General features: G+C 39.1%; 1 protein-coding gene across 1 annotated transcript in view; it reads right to left on the bottom strand.

Annotated features, from left to right (window-relative positions):
* The window catches only part of LOC146451591 (coiled-coil domain-containing protein 22 homolog), a 16,810-nt gene extending 6,210 nt beyond the window's left edge, over positions 1-10,600 (bottom strand). Inside the window, exons 1-10 of the mRNA XM_085099038.1 lie at positions 10,538-10,600; positions 8,233-8,404; positions 6,470-6,602; positions 4,711-4,844; positions 4,018-4,102; positions 3,487-3,656; positions 3,080-3,209; positions 1,480-1,553; positions 911-979; positions 101-220 (exon numbers count right to left, since the gene is read on the bottom strand). Coding sequence (XP_084955164.1) covers positions 101-220; positions 911-979; positions 1,480-1,553; positions 3,080-3,209; positions 3,487-3,656; positions 4,018-4,102; positions 4,711-4,844; positions 6,470-6,602; positions 8,233-8,404; positions 10,538-10,587 — 1,137 coding nt within the window. The 5' untranslated portion in view covers positions 10,588-10,600. The remainder of the gene's footprint in view (positions 1-100; positions 221-910; positions 980-1,479; positions 1,554-3,079; positions 3,210-3,486; positions 3,657-4,017; positions 4,103-4,710; positions 4,845-6,469; positions 6,603-8,232; positions 8,405-10,537) is intronic.
* Positions 10,601-12,116: the final 1,516 nt, after the last annotated feature.

Raw genomic sequence — 12,116 nt, forward strand, 5'->3', positions numbered from 1 at the left:
TTATGTATTTATTTCGTTTGCTTGATAGCCACAACACAAGCCTGCAAAAATATCATTAATTAAAATTTGATTCCCTTATAATGAAATAAAGCCTACAGACCTGCTGTATTCCTGCCTGCGATTTCTTAATTTCTACTTCATTGTGTTCAATATTTGCATTCATTTCACTGAGTTTAGACTGCAATGCTTCCAGTTCTTCTTCTCTCTTCTTCCTCATTTCCTGTTGAAAGAAAAATTGAAGACATTAACAGATTGCAGTTGATTTTCACCAACTCACTGAGAATATTAACAATAAAAAATGGCGAAAAAGTCGCGCAAAGTGGAAATGTCATCATTCATTCTCAAGTCTAAAAAATAACGGACGAAAAAACTAATATTTACACGGAGTTGAGAAAGGCTTGCTTGAATTTAAATACAATAAAAGTAAAGCATACAATGCTAAATGTTCAAATTGGAAATTTAGTGGAATTTAAAAAATCCTAATGACTTAAGCCCCAGCAACCCAAACTATTAACTAAAATTAGCCTAAACTTGTTACTGACTATAAGCTGTGTTATTTTTTGTTCCCCTTAATGACAGTTCAAGCTATCCAAATTCTACTGTGTTCCCTTTCAAATGAACTGACATTGAAAAATAAATGTAACTACCATTGCATATAGTCTCTGTTTTAGGTCCTTCCCTCTGTTAATTCTCCCCTCCCTAATAAATCTCCAACATGGGATCCAAGTTGATATACACAGACACTTTTTTTGCAATCTGAGCTCTTAACATCTGAACTATTTGCCCCTACAAATAAACCCCACCCTACACCTCACCCCTGTCCCAAATGGCCAGATGAAACCCATCACCACCTCCAACCCCCCCCCCCACCCCTCCCCACCACCTCCATCCCCCAGACATCAGTTCTCACCTCCTCTGTATCGGCTTTGGGTGGACCTTCCTCACTTAGTCCTGCCATGGCTGCTGCCTTTTGTTCATCCTGAGGAACAAAACACAGGCGTGTAAATTGAATGGGTGCATGTCTGACATGAGAGCACAAACATTTCATGTCAATTTTTAGGCTGATTTTTTGTTTTGCTCAATAGTGCTTGAAGTTTTGCATGTGGCGAGAGAAAATCACCGTGATTTTTTTCCACTGGGTTAATATGCTTAGTTTTCAAGAAAAACAAGGCCAAAATCAAGTGATTCTTGTTTCTTGTCATCCAGCAAAAGAAAAGAAAGCAAAGAAGCAGAACAACAGATCCTTCAGAGCAAAGAAAAGAAAAGTAACAAAACACACAGATTATCCTTTGAGTAAATTGAAGTCTAGGTTCAAAACTAATTCCAGGCTTTTTGGAGCAAACAACAAAAACCAGCTTAAGTTACACACAATAGAGTAAGATTCTTAGCCCTTCAATTATAAAGAATGTTTGACTGTAGAAACTGTGTCAAGCCTGTAAATAAACCGAACTTACAACAGTTCAAGGTTCGCAAACTTACCTGTGCAAACTGAAGCTGCTCTGTGCGAGTAAACCGAGATCCTTTGGAGGGTGCAGCAGTTCCTGAGGCCCTATCTAAATTAGAAAAACATTAAATTTGTAACATTAAATTACGCGTAGCGCATTATTCCATGACGAGATGGTCAAATGCGTTTTACAACATGGGGAAACTCTCCAGATGGAATTAGAATTTGGAAATGTTGGTTTTTGAGGAGAGGGGAAACTGCGGAGTACCCGGAGAAAAACCTCTCGGAGCAAGGAGGAGAACCAACAACAAACTCAACCCACATATAACGCCAAGTCCGGGAATCGAACCCGGGCCACATTGGTGGGAGGCGAGTACTTTCACCACTGTGCCATCCCTGCCCCCCAAAGACAATCAGTCTTAAACCAGAAGCTACAGTGTAAGTGCAACATGGCACCATCTAATACTGAAAAATTTTACATTGATTTGACTGCGACGCTAAAAGATGTTTCAAAATGTTGCATACGGCAAAAAGTTTGTTACAGTGGAACCTTGATTTAACAAACCTCTATATAATGAAGTCCTCAGCATAACAAACGATATTCTCCAGCCTGGCCTTTTAAAATGTATGAAACTGCAGAACCTCGATATAATAAACCAATAATTATTTTGCTAGTCACTTGGCACTTTGTTAAATCGAGGTTCCACTGTTACAATACTAGTCAAACAATTTATGCTGTACCAAGAGGAAATGGATGGAACATTTGACAGGGCCATAAAGACTCGTACAACCAAATGGGCTTTAAGAGCAGTTCAAAAACTCATTAATAATTCATAAGCCCATTGACCTATCAAATGGTCGATAAAACACCACGTGCAGTGGTTTTAAAACCTAATAAAACCTTCTCCTTATTAGCATGCGGTGTTTAAAGGGGAAGTATCACGCGAATTTGATGTCATTTGAAAACCAAAAATGTTTGTCTGACAACAGAAACAAAACATAATTGTCTAGTTTTGATATAAATTATAACCCCAGTCCAATAAAACTGTCGATTAGTGCCTCTGGCCAGAGACAGAGTAGGTCGGAATGGATTAAAACTTGAAAAATATTAGGCTAATGTTTTTCAAGTTCTCGCATTTTTGTTTCCAAAATGCGCTAGAACAGTGTACGAGTTGCTCCTGTCAAGAATTGAGCTGATTTCTCTCCTCTCATTGTTCTAGAATTATTTTGTAGCTAAGGTCTTATTTTACCATTTTTAACAAAAGAGGTCAAAAACCCCATGATACTTCCCCTTTAATGTTTTTCTCGTATGCTAATTTCCAACGTTCACAAAAGCATCATTGTTATGAACTCTCTTGACACAGGCTATTCCAGGAATGTTTTTGAAGCCGTTCAAAAAACTCGCAGCATGTGTTTTAACGGGTCTAAAACCACTCGGCAAATCCCGATAAAACACTGCTGCTCGTGTTTAAAACATAACATTACATTACATTTAGTATTATGTCTAATAGTTTTGCCAGGAAAGATGTTATCATGATTTGACTGTGGCAACAACATCTAAACAGAAGTTTTAATTAACTGTACAAACTACACACTTTTCTTGTGCACAAAAGAGATTGGAATACGACAGCCTACCAGAAAGAGATGACACAATGTCACCAAGGTCAGCATTTACTGCAGCATTCAAGTTTGCTCTCTGCAGCTCGCTTTGCAAGTGCTGTTTGATTTTCTTTTCCAAGCGTTCCCTCTTCCGAGCAAGGTATTCCTAGTAAGTGTAAATCCAAAGGTTAACACATGAGTTGAAGTGGTTGTTAATTAATTGTTTAAGGCAGTCAAGGATTCTATTTATCGGAAGTTTACCAGTACAGTCAACTCTCTTATAGCGGCCACTTCTTGTAAGCGACCACCTCCCGTAAGCGACCACTTCCTAAACAACTGTAAAGCTTAGAGGCAGCCGCATGGAAGGATCTATCCTGTAGTGTATCTAGAGACTTACATAGCTAAGATTTAAACCGCTATTAGATTGAAGGCCATACACATACTTCTTTAGACAGCCGTGACGCTAGTCCACTCTGATTCCATTCGTTTTCCCATTCATTAGCCAAAGCAACAGCTGTGGCATTTTCCTCCAGCACAGAAGGAGCGACATCCTGACGGCAGGGTGGCTGGCTTGTGATGAACGGTAATGAATTGCCATAATAGGCCTTTACCTCTGAAAACAAGAGAAAGAAGTGGTTTGCACTCACTTCACGAGAATCTGTTGCTATTTAAAGCAACCTATCTACAGTTTCAATATGCTGAGTATACATCAACGACAAAGTGAAAACATTAATGAATAATTTGGAAATTATCTAGCATAATTTTGTATGGGGAAATCACAGACAAAGCAAAAGCTGAAGAATGAAATGTACTACCATCATAATCTAGTAACTAGGTCTAAGAAACTTCAATTAGCATGAGAAGGAACCTTAGAGTCAGTAATTCCCCCCTCTTAACTCTCCCATCCACTTAATACTAAATAATATGATTGCAATTGCATGTTACTTTGTATCCAGAATTAAACAACAGTTTACCTTTAGGTATTTTCTTGGTTAAATCACCAAGACCTTCTGGGATTCTTAAAGGACATGCATGAAACCTTCGGACTGATCTGGCACCCTGCAGTAAAATATGTTAACTTTTAAAAAATTTAATAGTTCAAATTAATGTTGTGTTTGCAACACATGCACACACGTTAAATATGAACACCCTAAGTGGTACCAAACCACAAAATTTAACTCCTAAAGGTGGGATGGACAACTCTGTAACTTTTGTCTAGGAGTTTATACACCCCCTCCAACCCCTCACAAGTTGGTAGTCAGGAGCACTGCACCAGAATCACAGAGGTCATGGGTTCAAATCCTGTTCAAGCCTGAATTTTTGTCAGGCTTTCCTTTCGCAACTGCTTAAGTTGCATACTAACTGTGAGGATCTTTTTTTCTATTCGATCTTTCATCTGCAGTTCAAAATATATGTTTCATAAACAGTCAAACCTCTCCTTACGGACACCTCTATAATACGGACACCTCTCTATTACGGACAGTTCACTTGGTCCCCGACAGACAGAAATTCATATAAAGCCTACCTCTCTAAAACGGACACCCCTATAATACGGACACTTATTCCTGTCCCCTTGGTGTCCGTAATAAAGAGGTTCAATTGTATTTACATTCACAAAGATATCTACCAAAGTGAGGTTTTTCTCAAATAACAGATTAAACACCTGCCTCTCTATGCCAAACTCGTGGCTTGGTTCCAGTCCAACTGACGCTGTCCTTCTTGCAGAATGAAGGAGTCCAAGGCTTGGCGAGTCTTTGGGACAACTCAGCTGATATTTGTCTGTTCAGCATCACAGACGAACCTATGAACAGGATAAGCAGGAGGAGGATTTAACACCCTGCTTTTACTAAAAGGTGGCAATTGGCAGACTTTGCCATTTATCTGTCATAATTTGAAACTTGTAACTGTCTATAACTACTTTTAATTAAATTTTGTCAAAACTGCCACCTACCAAAGGTACAGGGTATCTCTCAAACCTACTATAAAAGTCAATGAAACTCTTTCACACCCTTCAAAGGCTTCAATAATTGACCAAAGGTAACAGGGAGACAAACTTGTTGGACACTCAGTTGAAGAATATACACTTAATGTATGGTCCCAAGGGAAACAGTTGGCTTTGTTTTCCCGAGAGTCATGATGTTTCCCAAGAGGAAGACAAAACTAACTGGTTTCCTGAGGGACCATGTGCATTAAGTGCTGAGAGGGCAACAACTGTGGAATTGTATCCAGGTCGGGATACATTTGTATTTGATCAGGGGAACGTGACCGAGAATCAACCAATCACAGTGATTGCTTTGTTAAGTGAAAGTCTAGGTATGTATTAACAATTTAACTTGTAGAGATGAGAAGAACCTTTAACCAGCAAGGCAAAATTACGCAGATACAGACAGACAATTAATCTGCCCTGTGCCTGGCCTCTACTCTAAAGAAGGCTTGTAGAAGACTTGTAGAGATGAGAAGAACCTGTAACCGGCAAGGCAAAATTACGCAGATACAGACAGACAATTAATCTGCCCTGTGCCTGGCCTCTACTCTAAAGAAGGCAATACACCTATGGTGTATACCCCTAGGGGTTTAACTCTTTTTAGAATTTTCAGCAACCAAAGTTTAAACCATAACCCAATTTTCACTAACTATTTCAGACCTTACTCACAGACAGGGTTTCCATTAATTTTTGATGACGGTAAATAGATGGGCATTGTTTAGCAATTGGTTGAATCTCTTCAAATGCAGGTGCTGTGTTCAGAGTACATGGGTGCGGGAACCTAGGTCCCTGCTTCTAATAAAATCCCTGCTTACTCCTAAAATATTCCAGATATTATTTTCACATTAAAACAGCAAAACTCATGTCTACACCCTATTTTAGACCAGAAGAGGAGATAATTGTCTAGAAATACATGCAAATGAAATAAAATAAAACTATTCATGGCCCTAATGCTCATCTAGACACAAAACCCCTACCAGAAGGCATATGAAAATGACAAATAACTCTGTCCTAATATGAAGTACCAAAATTCAGAGACATACCGTATGCATTTGTGGACACAAGTAAAGAAAAGATCAAAAACTCTTTGGACCACACATACATTCAACTCTCAACTTGCGGACACCTTGCTATTACAGACACATAATATGGACAGCAGCTACATCCTCAGCAAAAATAGAGTACAGATGTTTGACTGATATAAATTCCCGCTATTACAGACTCTCACTATTAAGGACACTAACTCGAGGTTGTGAAGGTGTCCGCAATAAAGGGAGTTGACTGTACTTAAAAGGCTTATGTAAAATGTAGCAATGCTAGAATTCTAGACACCAAGAAATTTTGCAATGTAAAAAGTAGCCGCAAAAGTTTAAGACAAAACTATCTTTGTTTATTAGGAGTTTTCACTGTAATTTTTGTTGAGCTTAACAGCACAAACTTACCCAGAGGTTCGCTAGCTGATTCCGAACTCTCTTTTGGCAGATTCTCCACTAGAAACATGAAAAGCTTTCTGATTTCTGCTTCATTAGAGTAAAGGAAAGTTTGGTATCCAATTTCTCCACGGTAGCCAACTTCCTATAGAGAATTATTCAAAAACAGAACTGTCAATAATAATTTTTCACTGCAATACAAAATTCCATTAGGAGGACCTTTTGTTTACATGTTCAACCTAATTGGCATACATTAATATAAACTACAAAACGAGCTACAAATAAATGCACTCCGTAAATTGAATGGGTGTGTGGAATAAGGCCCAAGGTAACTTTTGATGTAAGGTCAAATACTCCTTTTGTTTCACAAGTGAATAAAAGGTAATCTGGAAGGAGAATCTAGCAATTTATCAGAAGTCAATTAAGGCTTTTTTTCCAGGCACCCTTTCAATATTTATTGAAACAGCTTGGCAAACTTAATCCTCTCTGAAAATTTGAACACAATATGTTAAACAGTTTTTGAGCAATAAACTTTCAAAGTATCAACATTTTACAAAGACTGTATGGCTGGAGGCAGCTCTTGTCACAAAGCCATACATTCTTTGTAAATTTCACAGCTTTTGAAAGCTATGAAATTCACTGACATTCACCCTGATTACCAACTGCTTCTTCTTCTTCCAAGAAGCCCCATCTCCTTCAACAATGAAGATTCTTGTGAGGGGTCATTAAAAGTAAATAAATATGTTGGCTAACAATATGCAAATTACAAATAGATAAACAAGTAAATAAATAAATAAATATAAATAGATATATTAAGTAAAACACACAAACGAATGCGGCCATGAAACTAGTGCTTTTTTGAAAGAGTCCAAGTTTGGCAGGGTGGCAATATCTTCAGGTAACCAGCTCCATTTCCTTACTGTGCATGGGAGAAACGAGTACTTGTGATAGTTCTTGAATATGGTACATGTACTTTGTACGCATTTGAATTCAGATGCCTGCTGGCCTGTCGCATTGGGATTAACTGCGGCATTCCATTTGATGCCACTAGGCCATGGTGCAACTTATACAACATGCAGAGTCTCATTGCTTTTCCTCTGCTCTTTCCTTCTGCCCTTTTCCCTCTGCTTTCTGCTCTTTTGGTTTATGGTGTCCACTTGTTCGTAGCATCTCACTGCATATTATTTGATATTATGCTAACAAGGCGAAATGATTCTCCTATAGGTCAGAGCATAAGTCAGCTTCAATATTGCAGGAAGCAGATTGGTCAAGTGGTTAGTGTACTGGACTTGTACTCCAGAGTTCAGGTGCTCCACCTTACCACCAACTTGGTTAATGCTTAGCTGTCCAAATGAAGGGTTATACTACTGTATGCAAATGAAGTCCTCATAGCAAGAAGCTACATCATTTGAATGCTTTCACTATAGGATTTTGTGTACAATTTCAAAAGTTAGAACTAAATTGCGGAACCTTACTGCTTGAGGAAAAAATTAAATAAACAGTACAGCTGGTAAATGCTGCTCATCCACAGATTCGTAAATTAACCTCACGGTATAATTATGACACAAGGCAGGGCAACTGCCTTACAGGAGCTCCGTAGCCTGGGGCGCCCAAGAAAATTCTCTGCGCACCCAAATTTCTTGCAGCAGCACCTAACATTTCACATGAACATTGGGCTCCTGACTTCTCAGCTTTTGGCCTTGTGGGCTCGTTGAAAGTTTTCAAACACAATAGACTTGCAAGGCTTGGCTTTTGGGAATCAAACGTTTACTCACCTGACAAGCAGTAGCCAGGGTGGTACCAAGTCTAAATTTAGAGGACATGCTAGCGGGCAACACTGATGGAATCTGAAGGTCCTCCTTGATCATACGTAGACATTTTGATGTAGCAGCAACAATCATGGCTGTAGTAAACTCCCGTAGGCTTGAAACATCTTCAGGGATGTCACTGTTTAAAGAAAATCAAGACTGATTGTGTATTTCAGCATTCTCATAGTGCATCAGCAGCAGTAAACTTTGCAATGGTTTGCCCCTTAGTTCCAACTAATTTTCCCCAAGATGCCTTTAGAGTTAGCTCTTTCTACCTCTTTCTCTTGTTATGTTACATACTTCTACCAAAGATTTTTGAGACGGTTGCAAACAAGTGAAGGATATTATCAAAGAAGTAAGGGTGCATTTGATTGGCCCTATTCTAGAATAGAATATGTACAATGAAGACAAGAAACCCCTTATAAGAGGTTTTTGGAGTTATTGGAGTACAAAATTGCTCTTAAATTATCATGTGTCAGTGAACGTTTGCAGAAATGTCTTCTGAAATTTACTTTAAAAGATAAATCTAACAACTACTCCACTTATTCTTATTCCGTAATATGGTCAATCGAATGCAACCTAGTAACAGTTACATTACTTATAGCAGGTGGCTACAAGTTTAAACGTTTTACTTTGATTTCAAAACCATGTCATCTGTTTCTTTCATCTATTTATTTATTATTTGGTGATTAATTTGTTCGCTTGTGGATTGAATTAAGGTATAAGCTTACAATTTGTCCTTTGTATACGTACCATAGCTTCTCAATGTTGCTCTATTTCACTGCAGACTACTACATGTTTCATGAGCTAATAAGCTTCCCAGGCATACATTTGCACTATCTTCAACATGAATAATTCTCAGACAACATTCTAGGCACAGAAACTTATGCGCCGATCAAATCGAAACTTCAACATCCCCCCCCCCCCCCCCCGCCCCCCCGGGCAAACCCCGGGCATTTGACTATTTTCTGTGCCCGGGAGTGGGGAATTTGACGGGTAAGGCCTTCCCGGGGGTGGGGAATTTGACCTTGCCTGGGTGGGGTGGGGAAAATTGAACCTGAAGTGTCAGGTTTCAAATCCCTTTTTTGGGAGGTCGCCGAAGTCGCTAACAGCTATAAACACGTGTTTGGACGAGATGGATGAGAAAAGGAAGAGATACAGCATTACAATGAAAGTTTACCAAAAAAGGTCTTCAAAAGCGAGAGTGCTTAAATATTAATTATTTTCATAGATTGTATGTAAACGATGTAGATTTTTTATACAAGGAGTCAAGCTGCGGCTTTGTCCCGCAGTGAGTAGTGAAAGAAATAAACACTGTCGAATGAAAAACTGCTTTGGCTTAAATTGCAGAATATCCTGCCACTCGAACAACATTCTACGTAGCCGGCTAACTAATTAATATATATTTCTATGCATTTGTGTCTGCAGAGGTTTTTAGAATAGCCATAAAACAGCAGTGAACAGTTAAAGAAAAAAAATATTGTCGAATGAAAAACCGCCGCTTTGGCTTAAACTGCAGAATACCCTGCCACTCGAACAGTCTACGTAGCCGGCTAACTCATTTTAAATATGTTATTATGTATTTCTCGTTAAACAACCTTTGCCGTGTTTCGGAGTTAGAACAGTTTACACTTGCTGATTGACATTGTCCGACTTAATAAATTCAATTTCCAATCATGAGTTTCAATGTTAAAGTTGTGGTTTTTGTAGTAACTCATGACAGGAGCCGACAACGATTGTTCTTTAGGACAGGCATTTGACAGACCAATCCGACGATAATGTAGGGCATTTGAACACCATTTGGGCCCTAGGGGGCGGGAATTTGAACGATCCAATCTTCAAAAGTTCAAATGCCCGGGGTTTGCCCGGGGGGGGGGGGGGGGGGATGTTGAAGTTTCGAGTTGATCGGCGCATTACATCAACACACCAATTTTTTTACTAGCCGGGTCTGAGCTCTGTCAAGTCTCCACTGTCTGTCAAAACTTGGAAATTTAGTTTACTTATAACCTTAAATATAAGCTTTTATGTCCAACAGAATTCAAGCGATAATACCCCTCCTGGAACTAGACTTTTCAAATTACTTTTACACACTGGAAATGCCAAAAATACGAAATGAGGCTCCTAGTCTACTTCGGGGGGCGATACTAGAGCCTGTTTGGTCATAAATAAATATAGCAGCTGTCCAAATTCAATTGAAATTAAACTCAGCTTATAAAATATGTTGTATTAAGACCAGTGTAATACCAAAACACATTGAACCTTGCATTCTTACCAGCCGATTTGCCTAAATGTGTGGATTATAATGTTGTCCACCTCCTCCATCTTGGATTGTTTGTCTCCCTGCCCCAGTCTCTCCTGTCCGATCGGGAGGGGACTGGGCAGAAGAGGCCTCAGTTTTGATAGACAAGTGGAGGTGTGTGCTCAAAGGCAAAAGTTATCGAATCTTTCGATTCAGAAAGTTCTTCTCTAACTATAAATGACATGGCTGTGGAGCAGGTAGCATCAGCTACATCTCTTGGAGTCTATATCGATCATAATGAGGTGTGGGGAAATTGCAACCAAGGCCTTTCTGAAAGGCTTCAAAAGCTTCAAAATCGCGCAGCCCGCATTTTTAATGTCTGATTTGTTCCAGGCACTAGGACGCACTAGGGTGGCGAAAACTCTGTCATCAGTCAAAGATTGGAAAAGAAATCTATTATGATATATAAAACATTACATAGGATCACTTTGGTTTTTGTAGTAATGCGAATTCTTGTCATTTAAGGAATACTGAAAACACACTAGCTCTTCCACAACCATGCACTGTGATTATCTAAAGAGAAGTTTTCATATAGTAGAGCTCAGTTGCGGCAAGAGACTTCCTCGAACGATTTTGAGACTAAATTGAGTCGCCACAGTTTTAAGTAAATTTAAAATAACATCATGATTTAAACACTTGACTTCCAACAAAAGCAGCCTTTATTGATTTAAATTTTATTATTTTAAAATTGTAGCTAGGTAGCTAGATAATAGCTGATGGAAATACCATAGTCATCCTATCCTATCCTATCTTGGGCGTCGGACCCGAGGAAGGGGAGGGGAGGGGAGCTGTTACATGCGGCACGTCGCTGACGCTTATGGTGGTCTAAACGCGGCGATTGGCAATAGACTCTTTAGCCGATCATCGTCTAACCTGAAGAACAGGCGTAATTTTTTCTTGCGTTTTTCAGGCGAGCGGAGGCAAGCGCGAGTCACGCGCGAAGGGAGGGGAGCGAAAAAAACGACTCTGCACTCGCCTCGTGCTTGCAGTCCCCTCGCCTGAAAAAAAAACGTCTATTCTGCAGGCTAATCATCGTCGAACAGAGTGAAAAACGTGCTAATGAACATGTTTGTTGGCACACATGGGACAAGGGAAAGGAGCAGTCATTACTGAGCCAAAATAAAGATGTTACATTCAAAATGACTCTTAGTTGATTCAATTTCTAACGGTTCAACTGAATGATGGTCTTAGCCACCAGCACTACCTTTTGTGTTAGGTTTATTTGTTCATTTTTCCTTATTGTTTTATTTTGTGAGTTTCAGCGTGTGGTTACGTAATTCGTGTTATACAAATGAATCTTAAATTTAGTTCTGCAGAAAGGTTTTACTTTCACGTTATGTAAATCAGTTTTTGTCTCTGTACCTGCTGTACAGATCTTGTGGTTCGTATTGTCATATTTTTATTTTTTCGGTTTTATTATTCTCGTTTCTGTACTCTTTTTATTCTCATGTGTGCATTTACTGTTTACGTTTTAGAGAGAATACTCAGTGGTACTGTCCCGTGATAGAAGTATAAAATATATTGAAGTTCCATTCAAATCGGCGGAGTTATC

Source organism: Pavona decussata, unplaced genomic scaffold (assembly GCF_977016875.1).
Source record: "Pavona decussata unplaced genomic scaffold, jaPavDecu1.1 SCAFFOLD_386, whole genome shotgun sequence".
In the NCBI taxonomy this organism is placed as follows: Eukaryota; Metazoa; Cnidaria; class Anthozoa; order Scleractinia; family Agariciidae; genus Pavona; species Pavona decussata.